This window comes from Polypterus senegalus, chromosome 13, assembly GCF_016835505.1.
Source record: "Polypterus senegalus isolate Bchr_013 chromosome 13, ASM1683550v1, whole genome shotgun sequence".
NCBI classification, from domain to species: domain Eukaryota; kingdom Metazoa; phylum Chordata; class Cladistia; order Polypteriformes; family Polypteridae; genus Polypterus; species Polypterus senegalus.
In genome coordinates, this window is record NC_053166.1 from 76,210,815 (window position 1) to 76,226,294 (window position 15,480).

General features: G+C 38.3%; 1 protein-coding gene across 1 annotated transcript in view; it reads left to right on the forward strand.

The window, feature by feature from the left end:
* Positions 1–1,506: 1,506 nt before the first annotated feature.
* LOC120542315 (vacuolar fusion protein MON1 homolog B-like) overlaps positions 1,507–15,480 on the forward strand; it is a 31,049-nt gene continuing 17,075 nt past the window's right edge. The window contains exons 1-2 of the mRNA XM_039774681.1: positions 1,507–1,882; positions 7,774–7,867. Coding sequence (XP_039630615.1) covers positions 7,792–7,867 — 76 coding nt within the window. The 5' untranslated portion in view covers positions 1,507–1,882; positions 7,774–7,791. The remainder of the gene's footprint in view (positions 1,883–7,773; positions 7,868–15,480) is intronic.

Sequence of the window (15,480 nt, forward strand, 5' to 3'; positions counted from 1 at the left end):
TTAATGCAAGAGCTCATACTAAAATGGATTCCACACCAGTTAAACACCCCTCCTAAGGCACTACATCACCTGAGCTTTCAAAACAATAAATGCCTGGTTGCCATATTCTGGCATTATTTCACAGGACTATACACCAGCTGTTATGGTGGTACCACTTACATTGTTCTTCACTTCATTGTTCACCACACAATAAATTATTACAAAGCCGTTTTTTCTTCTACCTATACCTATTGATTTGTTACTTGGGGAAAGTCGAGTGACCAATGAAATGCCTCTTGCGAAGTCATTTCAAGTCTAGAGCTTAATCTGACAATGGACAACAAAGTCCCTTAGTGACCCATGGAAATGTTAAATTCCAATGGCTTAGATGAAAATTAAGATAAACCTGTTTAAACCTGTACAAGGTTTAGGTTTTGCTAGAACCCATCCTGACAGCCTCACATGTAAATCATGATTGATAACTGGGTAGGGGACAATTTATACAATTTAGACTCACCAATTAACCTAACATATACACATTTTAATGTGGGAATATCCAGATAGAAACCAATATAAAATTAAAGGAGAATGTGCAGACTCCACACAAGCAGCTACCTGACTCACAAATTGAACCCTGGACACTTCAACCAAGAGGCAACAGCATAAAAGAGTTTATTTTCTGTCCAGTCATGTAAAAGCCACTATCTGAAAGGGTCAGATACAGTTAATCTAGTCTGAAATAATAACTGGACATTCAGAAAATACTACATACAGGTATGCAGTTCGTTTGTATATCATAGGATTTGCTGAATTTCAAGTACATCTCTGTTTCAAAATTATTTAAGTGTATATAGTGCTGCATCAAATAAAGGCACACCTGTCTGGATTATACCACATGTTCCAAAATGCAAAATATTATTGTTATTATTTGAACATAACCATATAATAAAACAAACATCATTATATGTTCTTAAAGAAAGTCCCTCGATGATAAACAAATCTGAATACAGTCCGTCTCTTAGACGAGGTGTTAGCGCCATCTCGTGTTTTATCTTTATCTATCCATTCGAGTGATATGCTTTAAGTTGCACCGAATGATTACTGCCTGCTCGGACTCCCAAACTGTAATCTGTTTAAACCTCTAGACTACTTGCTCTTCATTTTAGTCTGGAACAAACCCCACGTCTTTCAGTTGAAAAAGAAAGCCTTAACTACTACACTCATAAACACTTGTCAAGCTATCAGACAGATCTCTGCACGACCTTGCATCCACTCCAGAATTCTTTTGGCAAACATATTCTCAGTCCGGTACAAAATTCTCAGGGCTTTCTTACATTTTTTTTAATTAATAAGTAGACCGCCTGTCCTTTAAAAGAAATATTTCGATTGGTTGACTAGCCTACCACCGAACCTTTCCATTGGATTAATAAAATGCCATTGGTGCTTCTGTGCCCGCCTTCGTCCTCCGTTACCTTCTTTTCATTGGTTATATGATTACGCCGATCATCATTATACAATCCCGGAAGTTGTATTATTGTAGTACTGTACTGTCAAATGTACTTATTTATTTATTTATTTATTAGAGTATAGTAGGAATTTTACCCAGGTGTCGTTTTGTAAGATTTATATTTTAGAAATTAAATTTATTTATTTTTTGCTTTTACTATCAGTTGATCATGAAACAACCTATGTAACCAGCTTGAGAGGGATCACAGTGTTGTTAGGCCCGGTTTCAGCTCCTGAAGAAATCCGATTAAAACCACTTGACTCGGTTAGGAAAGGAGACGTAATCAACTTGTCCTCAGGAATCTCTATCGGGCGCCGCTGAAGCTGTTGCTGTTGTTGCAGCTGCGTGACGCAGTGCTATACGAAGGGTTCGCTCGCTTACGCTTAAATTTACAAGGTAAGCGGCATTAAACGAAATCAGTATCTACACCCGGCATTGGTATGTGGCCAGTTCGGCGAGTCGACACCCGAGCATTGAAAGTGTTTTCTTTATCCTTCTAGCGAATATCATTCTGCTAACATCGGCGTATGTCATTAGCAACAAATTTCAATTTTGCTCAGTAAACTGAATGGTCAATGCGCGATTTAAATCTTCCATATTGTAAACTTTGGTGTCAAATTCACTTTCTCATGGAATACTAGGTTTGTAAAGTGATCGATGACTCCGGTCACGATGACGTGTTTTAGCTCGGTCTTGGCTGTCTATATTGACACGTACTTATGGTATTATTATGTGGTTTAAAAGAAAATAGCTTGAAGTGGCAACGCATTAAATCGAATTGATATAACAAGTTGTACACATCACCATTATATTTATTAATACAGTATCTTCGTAAACCCAGTTAAACAATTGTAACGATAAGTACAGTTGTCACAATGTAAACTCGGAAAGATGTGCATCGTTGACAGTTCAGTCTTAAGTTTGAAATTGTCCTAGACCTAGTGGTCGCCAGAGGTGGTTGCTTCTTTACTATAGGGATTACTGGACTGTCGCATATTTCTCAAAAATTCTCCTGGATTGACTTTGAGATATTGAAGAGCTTGTTTAGATCTCACATTGTCCCAGTCTTTTCTGCTCAAGAACTGTATAAGCATGCCCAGACAAGGGCGGTAATTGTTTGCTCTTCTCTACATATCTTCTAGAGCTGATGTTTCTTCTTTTTATAGTGTGGTGACCAGAACTGCACTCAGCTCTCCAAGTCTGGTCTTAAATTATGCATTATAGAGTTTGCAGTGCATGGTGTTGTTTTGTACAGGAAGATTTTAGTACTGTAATGCTGTCATGCAGACCATTTCTGTTAAATGTGCAGAAGTAATGTGGGTTTGTGGTTTTGCAGTGATATCTGCTGAATATCACCAGCCAACATGAAGCTTCTAAACAGCTTATAACCCAATGGCTAATTTGTAAATGCTGATGGGTACATATTCAGGCACTGTTTCTGCTTGTAAGATATGACTGTTAAACAATTTCACTGACAGAGGTGTTTGGCTAAATGTGTTCCCACTTCTGTGTATGTTGAGAAATGCTCAGCTTCATCAGAGGGTGAATTCCAATGAGTTTCCAGAGCAAAGGATTATTTTCATCCTTTACTGAACTTACCTCCCAGTCATATGGCAAGCTGCTTTTGGGATCTGACCTCTGTATCATGTTGGTTTCAAGGTCGGAAGTTTTGTTGCTATTTTACAGAAGCATAGTAAGTCACTTTTTCTTTGTCGGAAACTTGGTAAAAATAACCAAATCTAGTGAATAAATTCAAAATACTTTTAACATGTTGGGTGATTTGATTTTATGATGTGATGCAGAGATCAAAGAGTTGTATGAAAAGGCCCTCAAGAAGTTGGTTTGAAAAGTAAAAAATAACTTCACAGAGACCAGCTAAGGTCAGAATCATTGCAGCAAGAGATAAAAAAAAAAAAGCTGCCAAAAAAAGGTAGAAAGAACAGATGGAACTCTAGATGTAAGGGTGAAAATGATAGGAGTAGAAGGAGAGAATTGATTAGTGAACATTTGCAAAAACTTAAAAAGACAGTATGAACAGATGGCTCTTGGGAAAACATCATAATATATTTGGGAAAAGAAGCAAATTCTGACGGCCATTACAACATTAGCATGAAATCTCTTGTCTCTGAAGTCCAATTGAAGGTAACAAATAACAGAATAGAGAAGAAGATGAGGTATACATCATCAGGGACTAGTCTGGATTTTGTAATGAATCCTGGAACAAGAAATGCAATAGCAATGTTAAGAATCATCAGTGAGCATACCGATATGAACGGGCAGGTGTCTTTGTCTGTTTTGATTGTTACGAAAAGTCTTTGAATATAGTAAATTGGTTCCGACTGATAGATATCTTAAAAGTGTATTGGAAGAGCTGAAAAAGATTGAAGACTGATATAAGTGCTGAGACAGACGGCAAGGGTGAAACTTGGTGAGGAAGCCACATAGACCCTTGTATCACTAGAAGTGGAGTTAGGTAAAGTTTTATATTTTTCAGTGTTTATGCAGATACAATTGAAAGAGAAACAGTAGAGAAAATTGTTGGGTACCGAAATAATCATTGGTAGAGAAGTGATAACAAAATATTTGGATTTTCAGACTCTTAAGAATATGACTCTTGTGAAGATTTGGAAGATATGATCGGGAGTGCAAAGCTTGAAGCTTGATAACAGATGATTGTTATTGTGAAAAGAAATTAAATTGAGACTGTAAATGATCAAACATGCATTCAACAAAAGAATAATTCTCCTAAATAGTAATTTGAGTAGTGAACTGAAAAAGCACTAATGTTGTGTTTTACTTTATGGAGCAGAGACTTGAATTTTAAAGAAAGCTTATTTTAAACATTTGGAAGACTGCAAGATGTTCTATTGGAGAAAATGGAGAGAATAAGTTGGATAGAAAGAGACAGTACTGAAAAAAGTTAGAGAGGAAAGGACCATGAGTCGAACAAGGCAAATAAGACAGAGGAGATGGCATGTACTTGGGTGTGACAGGCCACAAAGAGAGATCACCGAAGAGAGATTAGAGGAAAGTAGTTGCAAGAAAGGCAGAGAAAAGTGCTAAAGGACAATAGTAAAGAGAATAAAACATACTGGAGTGTGAAAATGAAGGTATAAGATAGGAAACATTCCATGACAAGGACCTGCCTACAAGCAGAAAACTAATGAATGAATGGCATAAAAAAGCATAAATAGTACTACATTTGCTGTAATGAAACTGTATGGAGTAAAAAAGTAGTTATGTTAATTATTTTAATGAGCTTTTGCCACACAGTGCCTTATATTAGTCATATCGAAAAGATCAGAAGGTGGAGCACAGTCCAGACATGCATGACTGCTTCCCCTGATCATGCTTTTTGTGTCTGGAAAAACATACATTTTGTAATTTTTCAGAGAACCATCTGTAAATCAGAGACATTACAGTAATTTGGGTTATTACCTTCACAGACTCTCTAAGTTAAGAAGACGGGTTTGTGGTTCCCTTGGACTGTGATGGAATGCTTTATCAAAAACCGTCTGATCTGTCAAACAATGTGAGATTGTAAGACTGTATGTTATGGACTTGCATTGCTTCTTCTAGATAGAAAGATAGATAGATAGATAGATAGATGTACTTTATTTATCCTCAAGGGGAAGTTGTAACTTTACAGATGCTTGAGAGAGATAAATAACAAACAAAAAATCAACCCCCTAAAACACACATAAAAACTTATGGCTTGGTTAATGAAGAACTGCTGCAATCAATAACAGGGCTATAGGTGGCAGTAAGATGGTCAGATTTGAGTATTTTATTTTGACATCTGATGAAGGCTATACAGCTGAAACATTGTGGCTTTTACCTTCTTTGCTTTTCAGCATGAAAAGTAACCTTTAATCTTTTTCCTTTGCAGATGCATCCTGATGCAGCCCCACACTAATACTAGTAAATACAGGATATGTATATTTTTTTGATTCGTTGTTTGTGTCTCATATTCTGCCAAGCTTCATGAAAATTCCCAACCAACTGTGTCTACTGAAATTGTATTATTATTATTATTATTATTATTATATATATATATATATATATATATATATATATATATATATATATATATATTTATATTTATATATATATATATTTTATATATATATATATATATATATATATATATATATATATATATATATATATATATATATATATATATATATATTATATATATTTTATATATAAAGACATGTTACATTATATAGGAATCTTTTGCACTTATTTAACAAAATCATTTTGTGCCTAAGCATATATCCTGATCTTGTTTGAGGCTTGTGATTTAGATATCTAGTGGGAAACATGCTGCTTTTTAAAAATGATTGCAATAAAATTAATAAAATTAAAAAATAAATAAATAAAATTTTCAAAATTACTTTTTTTATTCTGTGGATTCAGTTTTTCTGAAATCTTGCCAGTCTATAGCATACTATGTGTTCTAATTTTTGCTTTAATGTTTGTGGCTTTAAGTGAAAGTACAAAGAGAAAAGCTTGCCATGTAGCACATAATTGCAGTAATGTGAAGAAAAGTTGGTTTCCTTGGTTACGAATTTTGGACTGTGATGCTAAGCATACTGTTACCTTGCCATATGCAACAAGCCTGAAATAATTTCACGTGCTTGTGCTAGAATTGCAGAATTGTCATGTTGAACATTATTGGACACATTTTTCATTTCAATAGCAAGCATAATTTATTGACAAATTTAGTAAAAAAAAATTAGCAACTCTGTGCTGTATAGAGTATGATCTGTATCTGTCTATCTTTGCGAAAGTGAAGTTGTGTCAAGTGTGCCTAAAACCAGCCCTTTGCATTCATTTAAAGTCTTGGGAATCCATTACAGATACTATTGTTATTGAAATTAATTAGTGAATTTAACTGAATTTTTCGATTAATTAGGTGAGTAAGAACAACAGTAATGAAATGACATGAAGCCTTGTTAATGTATAGAATCACATCCTACAGTTAGTGGTGCTTGCAGTTTATTTATTTACTAACTAGCCATGCTACCTGTCAAAGATGGGTAATACAATAGTTATAAAATATTTGCTTTGTCTTGTGCCATCTCTTTCTCTACGTGTATCATCAGTGCCTTTCCTCAGTATCCTCATGTGTCTAAACCTCTCTTGACTGTTTAAGTGTGTTCCCCTAAAGATTCCTTCTCAGACTCTCATTATTTTTGAGGTGCCTCCCTCGTCTCTTGTTCACTTTTATACTTTCAATCTTTGAAGGCAACTCTTAGTGTGCCTTCTATGACTTTTCTCCTCACCGTGTGTCTTACATCTGCACTTCCTCATTCGATGTGTCACTAAAGCCAAACCAAGCTGTACGATTGCTCAGAAAGACTGGACACACACAGAGACCTTAGTGTTCTATTATGTAGTATGTTGTATTTATTTTTAGTTTTCATTCTTCCCTGATACCAGTGCTTTGCATATGCAAATTATGATTAGCACAATAACAGACACATTCAGTCATTTTTATATTTTACTCCATCCATCCATCCGTTTTCAGCTTGGCTTTTCTGATAGGCTCTCAATCACCACAAAATGAACAAGGTACACTAGGCCTGTCCCCAGCCACAGAGTACAGATGGATTTTCTCAGAGTTTCTAGTGTTCTGTATCAGCTAACACCAGCAAGCAGAATGAGGCCAATTTGCAGGTGTCTCTACATTATAAGTGAGATCCCTGAAGTAGGCATTGCTTGTGCTTTGATCACAACTAATGTAAATGACAAATGGTTATATTATTTCCCCACTTAGGATGTACAGAGTAAGTTACTGTACTTCAATAATAATTTCGTTTTTTAACTCATGTTGATTTTTTTTTTCTCCTCCCCCACACTATAAAACTATTTTACTTTTCATGGGATACTTTCTTCTTTCCTATGCACATTACATATCTAAGTTACATTTGAACACTGTCAATGAGTACTTGCATTTCATCAGCTGTACACAGTCTCCTTCCCAGGATCTTTGAAAGGCTAGAATATAATTAATTTTCCTAACCCATTTTATTCCAGCAATCACCAGTGGAGGTGTGAATCACTCCTAAAAGTGACACCATCAAAAAATGGAAATGCTTTTATCTTTCAGTGTATGCATAATCGACTTGGACAGATTGTGTCACGTGATGAGTCAATAACCTCCTGTATTTGGTGAGGGTTGTGACATAGTTGTTCTCGCTCCACCCTGATTGATCTTTATATTAAAGTACATTACTGACTGTCACTGATCCTCTGACTGTGTTTCTGTTTTTTCACAGGTGTTCTGGGATGGTGACATGGACAGGAAACATCCAGAGAATGAGGAAGCACTGCAGTCTAAGTCCTTATCTTGGTGCAGCCCTTGTCTTACAGGTCAATTTTTAACTTTCTTCAGAATTGCCAGTCTTTTCTGTGTTTCTTTACTGGTCTAATGTTTTAAATGTATTTAAGGGGCATGGTAGTATTTGCTGGGTAATCATGAGAGTTAGAATGTCAGCAGAGTTCCCTCTCTTGATTTGTCACATGGCCATTTGTACAACAATTAGTGTTTATTGAACGTTTTGGACTGTGTAGGGTGCAGACAGACATTGCAGTGCTTTTAAATGTCACGGTTTTATTCATGGATTGTGCAAACAAAAAAGCCCTCTGTGAAGTCAAATTCCAAGAACATAAAGTACACTGCCTTGACTATACTCTCACAGATCCACTTCCCCTACAATTTCCTGCTGGGAATTTCACTTCATCATTGTCTTTTATTTTTCGGTAAGGATTAATCCTCTTCCTGATGGATCACTACTGTATTTCTCTGCCTCAAAGACACCTTGATTTATCATTTTATTTGTCTTTTGGATGGCTGTTTTAAAATATTAAAATTGTAACCTTTTATCTAAATATCCAACAACATAAGAACATAACAACTAACTGACAAAATGAAGGACTTGACTGAGAAAATGAAGTCATCCTGATTTACTCTTTTCTACATCTTCAACTAAAATCTGGTATTAGATAATGGGCATGTGAGTGAACAACATTTAAAGGCTTTTGGCTAGAAACTGTCCCTGTCAGCCCTCTTTGGCCTCATGGGAGAATACAAAAAAGTGACAACTTTCCTTCTAGTACTTTCTGATGGAGAACATGTTGGATGGTGTTTACAAAGACAGGGAGAGTCAAAATTATGTTAACTTTTGAATGGCGGAAACAATTTATTCACAAAACATACTTCATGTGTGCAAGATAATTTACAGGAATGTCTCAACCTGTTCGCCATCATGTTTCAACACACAAAATCCAATGAGCAACAGTACCATTTAAAGCCCAGACATACATTTCACGGGGAATAGATGATACCACAGTCCGTATCCTGTCATTGATATCACAAACTTTCCTGCTATACTCGATAACCCATAACCAGAAATCACAGGGTTTTAAATTAGGGGAGCGTGGAGGCCATGGTAATGGTCCACCATCACCTATCCATCAACCCGGAAAGGTGTGGTTGAGATAAAAAATAATACATTAATGCTAACATAATTTTAACTCACCCTGTACTTTTGTGCTAGCTTGCAGAGTCTTGAAAATTTTATTTTGTGTTCCTTTTCACCAGGCCAAAGGATTTTGGCAAGCGTAGAATAACAGTAGATAGGAGTGAAGCTGAGAAACCAAGTCTTGGCATAGAGGGAGTTAAATAATGTTCTGCTTGAAGAAGCTTATTACAACATTTCCATTGTCTTGTTTGCTGGTGCATTCCCACCTTGGTATTCTGTTACTATGCTCACACTCTTGGATCATTGGGGTTGTTCATTCAGAAAAGTATAATAAAAATCTAAATCATAATTAAAGCCTTATTTATTGAGGCCCAATTGAGTAGAACAAATTTTTTTAAATTTAATTCTATAATAAATGTATAGGATTCTGTCACCACTATGTAATCATAATTATCATGACTAGTTATTATTGAATTCACAGTGGACAATCTGGTCTTGACAGCTTCATCTTTGTCCTTACTGACATGTGTTGTCTTGATTCTGGGATCAACAATACAAGAAAATATTGTGTTTGTGTGTCATAGTAATCTTCATTCTGGCAGTTCAAGATAATCATCTTCTTTAGAGATCTTAGAAACACTGTCTATGTTTCTTTCTTTGCTAAGACTGTGCTGTTGAATAGGTAGAGGACAGGCTTCACAAAAGAAAAAATAATGTATTGTTCTCTGGAAAGTGCATCAATCCAGTTTAGCAAGAATGTTCTAGAATATGCATGTAGCCCTATCAAATCAAAAATAATTTCACTGTCTAAATATTTTTCATGTTTACTGTACGTATGCTCACATACACATTAGGCAGTGAATGTTGTACAGCATAGGCATCATGGTATACCCAGTTTTTAGCTTTAGAATAAATATCACAGGGAACTCCATCCATCCATCCATCCATCCATTTTCCAACCCTCTTAATCCGAACACAGGGTCACGGGGGTCTGCTGGAGCCAAAATCAGCCAACACAGGGCACAAGGTAGGAACTAATCCCAGGCAGGGTGCCAACCTACCGCAGGACACACACACAAACACCAAGCACACACTAGGGCCACTTTAGAATTGGCGACTGTGGGAGGAAACCGAGGCGCCCAGAGGAACCTCACGCAGACACGGGGAGAACATGCAAACTCCACGCAGGGAGGACCCAGGAAGCGAACCCGGGTCTCCTAACTGCGAGGCAGCAGCGCTACCACTGTGCCACCGTGCCGCCCACAGGGAACTCCCCTATCACTAAATACAACTTTTGGCCAAAGAAGTGGACAAAATTCATTGAAAACAATGGTGTTCATTATGATTATCCCATTATCTGTGATGATACATACTTGCTGCTTCTCCAATAAGTCATAGATGGCAAGAGCATCTCTCAATTCTTGAGCAGATGAGTCCCAGTTATCACCCTAGGGCAAGGGTCCTCAATCACGGTCCTGGAGAGCCCCAGTGGCTGCAGGTTTTTGCTCCAACCCAGTTGCTTAATAAAAAGCACTTATTGCTAAAGTAACACTTCACTTTAGTGATTTTGAGCCCTTATTGCTTAATTTTGTCTTAAACAGCTATTTTAATTGCTCCTTATTATCAATAACATGCAAATGACAAGAGAGAGCAGCATTTCTCCATCTAGCTTATTTACATTTACACCTGTGTGTATTTATCTGCACTATTGGGTTTAATTAAATACTTGGAAGAGAAAAAAGTGAAGGACTGAGAATTACTCGTCCATTTTAGCCTTCAAATCATTTGCATGATAGAAAGGGAAAGAAAATCTAGGATATGAAAATGACCTGACATAGCAGAGTTAATTTAATTTCATAGCTTGTTAGTGCTTTATTGGCAAAAATTGCTTTCTAATTAAGCAACCAGGTCAGAACAAAAACCTGCAGCCACTGCGGCTATCCAGGACTGGGATTGAGGACCCCTGCCCTAGGGGGCAGTATGCTGCTTGAAAAAATCTGCTTTTCCGCATAAACTTCCCAACATTATAATGAACTCTTAGACACTAATATCATTCCATAGTTAGATAGATACTTTATTAATCCCAAGGGGAAATTCACATACTTCAGCAGTAGCATACTGATTTAAAAAAAAAAAATTAAATTAAATTGAAGAGTGATAAAAATGCAGGTATAGCAGACAATAAATTTGTATAATGTTAACGTCTGGAACATTTCCAGGTGGAACTGAAGAGTCGCATAGTGTGGGGGAGGAACGATCTCCTCAGTCTGTCAGTGGAGCAGGACAGTGATAGCAGTCTGTCCCTGAAGCTGTTCCTCTGTCTGGAGATGACACTGTTCAGTGGATGCAGTGGATTCTCCATGATTGACAGGAGCCTGCTCAGTGCCCGTCGTTCTGCCACAGATGTCAAACTGTCCAGCTCCGTGTCTACAATAGAGGCTGCCTTCCTCACTAGTTTATTTAGGCATGAGACCTCCCTCTTCTTTATGCTGCCTCCCCAGCACACCACCGCGTAGGCAAGGGCGCTCGCCACAACGTCTGATAGAACATCTGTAGCATTTTATTGCAGATGTTGAAAAACGCTAGCCTTCTAAGGAAGTATTGTCGGCTCTTTCCTTTCTTGCACAGAGCATCAGTATTGGCAGTCCAGTCGAATTCATCATCCAGCTGCACTCCCAGGTATTTATAGGTCTGTACACAGTCACCTCTGATTATCATGGGGGTCCATGAGGGGCCTGGGCCTCCTAAAATCCAGCACCAGGTCCTTGGTTTTGCTGGTGTTCAGTTGTAGGTGGTTTGAGTCGCACCATTTAACAAAGTCTTTGATTAGGTTCCTATACTCCTCCTCCTCCTGCCCACTCCTGATGCAGCAGCTCATGATAGCAGTGTCATCAGCGAACTTTTGCATGTGTCAGGATTCCGAGTTGTATTGGAAGTCTGATGTATATAAGCTGAACATGACCGGAGAAAGTACAGTCCCCTGTGGCGCATGATGTTGCTGCCCACAATGTCAGACCTGCAGTTCCCGAGATGCACATACTGAGGTCTGTCTGTAAGATAGTCCACGATCCATGCCACCAGGTATGAATCTACTCCCATCTCTGTCAGCTTGTCCCTAAGGAGCAGAGGGTTGGATGGTGTTGAATGCGCTAGTGAAGTCCAGAAACATAATTCTTACAGCACCACTGCCTCTGTCCAAATGGGAGAGGGATCGGTGTAACATATACAGTAATCCCTCTTCGATCGCGGAGGTTGCGTTCCAGACCCCCCCGCGATAGGTGAAAATCCGCGAAGTAGAAACCATATGTTTGTATGGTTATTTTTATATATTTTAAGCCCTTATAAACTCTCCCACACTGTAAACTTTATTAGAGCCCTCTAGACATGAAATAACACCCTTTAGTCAAAAGTTTAAACTGTGCTCCATGACAAGACTGAGATGGCAGTTCTTTCTCACAATTAAAAGAATGCAAACATATCTTTTCTTCAAAGGAGCGCCTTCAGGAGCAGAGAATGTCAAAGAGAGCGCTCGCTAAGAAAAGCAAACAATCAAAAAAATCAATACGTGCTTTTAAGTATGCAGAAGCACTGCGATAAAGCGGCATTTTGTAGAGGAGCGTCCGTATCTTCTAGGCAAACAGCCTCTGTGCAAACAGCCCCTCTGCTCACACCCCCTCCGTCAGGCAGAGAGAGGGAGAGAGGTAGAGAGAAGCAAACAATCAAGCACCGCGTGGGAAGCATATATTATATCATTGAGGAGTTTTATTTAATATGTAATACATGCTCTAATTGGGTAGCTTCTAAGCCATCCGCCAATAGCGTCCCTTGTATGAAATCAACTGGGCAAACAAACTGAGGAAGCATGTACCATAAATTAAAAGACCCATTGTCCACAGAAAGCTGCGAACCAGCGAAAAATCCGTGATATTGATTTAGATGTGCTTACATTTAAAATCCGCGATAGAGTGAAGCCGCGAAAGTCGAAGCGCGATATAGCGAGGGATTACTGTAGATGATGGCATCCTCCGCTCCCACCTTCTCCTGGTATGCAAACTGCAGAGGGTTGAGGGCGTGGCGGACCTGTGGCCTCAGGTGGTGAAGCAGCAGCCGCTCCATGGGCTTCATCACATGTGACGTCAGAACGACAGGCCAAAAGTCATTTTCTCAACAGGACGTGATACCTTTGGGACTGGGGTGATTCAAGATGTTTTCCAAAGCCTCGGGACTCTCCCCTGTTCCAGGCTCAGGTTGAAGATGTGCTGTAGAAGACTCCCCTGCTCCAACGCACAGGCCTTCGGCAGTCGTGGCGATACTCCATCTGGACCCACTGCTTTGCTGGCACGAAGTCTCCTCCGCACTCTGCTTACCTGGGCTTACTAGTTCTACTTGACCATGAACTAGTTGTATTTGCATATTTTACAACTTTTTTCAGATCCATTAACATTTCTGTCCAACATTTGGAATTAAGTGAAAGCAATTCAGTTTGATAAAAATCATTATTCACCAGTCCACTAACACACACTCTATGATTGGTTACACTGTCCGTTTGTTGTTTAGAGCTGCTTGTAACTAAGAAAGTTTGCTCTTTTTGGCACAGAGAGAGGAGAGAGGATGGGAGCATGCATTGATACAGTGCATCACTGCACCCACAACACGATGAAGCACCTCAGGATCCCAAATTAGGACCCAGCCATGCAATGGTTGACACCTTAGCACCACACTAGTTCGAATGGAAAGGAACAGTGTTAGGGTTGTTGTGTTTTGTTTTTTTTGCAGTGGCTGAAGTGCTTGGATGCAGGTTGACATCATACCCAGGACAGAGCAATTGCAGGTTAAAGGACTCGCTCAAGGTCCTAACGGAGTGGAATCACTTCACCTTCCAATTGACTGCACAGATCCCTTGCCCCCTTCCCACCACTCCACCTATCTTTGACATAGTGGGAGTGCTATTTGGAGTGCAGTAATCTTTACTTTCTGTGATTAGTATACAGCAGCAGCTGTAATTGTACTTTCGATTTAATATAAGATTTATAGTACAGCCGTAATCCAATGTCAAACACTTGCAATAACAGATAAAAGCAAGAGAGGGGGGATACATAATTTTTTCTGTCACTGTGAGCAACTATTCATGCCCTTTCATGCTTAAGGTCCATGAAAAATACTAAAAAATACCAATTTGCTCATTTTGTTAACTATTGCCATCGGGATGGTGAAGACTGATAAATTTTATGGAAGTTATCATTGGCTAATGGCAACTAATGATAAAACCACAAATACCATAACTTTCCACTGCCGATGTTTGAATTGAATAAATACATAGGTCTGGTTTTTTGGCTAAAAAATATGTAACTATTTGCATCTGGTCAAATGAGTCATCCTTAACCTTGTTTTCAACAATCTAATGAGTACAAGTGTAGCACAAGCCAAAGAACTCTTCTTGCTCGAATGCTTCCAGCAGTGAAAGTTCTGTGAGCTTTGTTATTGCCATATTTACAATGTACTTTGAGATTTTTTTTCTTGCTTGTCTTCTACAGACTGTAGAATAATGCCAGCAACAATAAATTAACACAACCCTGTGCAATATCCAACAACCACACATCAGGTACACTCATGCAGTCCGTTAGGAACAGCTTACTCTCTGAACATTTAGAAGATCATAGGTGGAGGTATTTTGTGTTTCTGAGACTTATGATATGGGTTTTTTTGTCTTGCATGGTTTAGGTACATTAATCCCCTAACTCGACAGAAATTCTGATTAAATATAAAGAGATCTGGAATCTGCAAATTTATTATGGTAAAGTATTTATAATATTGTGGCAGTGGAATCTTCCAGGATGACAGAAGATACATTTTACCAGGAACTAATGATCAATGAATGGTTTGACAATCAGGACAACACTGTAGACTATACAGGTGCTGGTCATAAAATTAGAATATCATGATTTAAGTTGATTTATTTCAGTAATTCCATTCAAAAAGTGAAACTTGTATATTAGATTAATTCATTACACACAGACTGATGTATTTCAAATGTTTATTTCTTTTAATTTTGATGATTATAACTGACAACTAATGAAAGTCTCAAATTCAGTATCTTGGAAAATTAGAATATCAATTAAGACCAATGCAAAAAAAGGATTTTTAGAAATGTTGGCCAACTGAAAGGTATGAACATGAAAAGTATGAGCATGTACAGCACTCAATATTTAGTTGGGGCTCCTTTGGCCTGGATTACTGCAGCAATGCGGCATGGCATGGAGTCGATCAGTCTGTGGCACTGCTCAGGTGTTATGAGAGCCCATGTTGCTCTGACAGTGGCCTTCAGCTCTTCTGAATTGTTGGGTCTGGTGTATTGCATCTTCCTCTTCACAATACCCCATAGATTTTCTATGGGGTTAAGGTCAGGTGAGTTTGCTGGCCAATCAAGAACAGGGATACCATGGTCCTTAAACCAGGTACTGGTAGCTTTGGCACTGTGTGCAGGTGCCAGGTCCTGTTGGA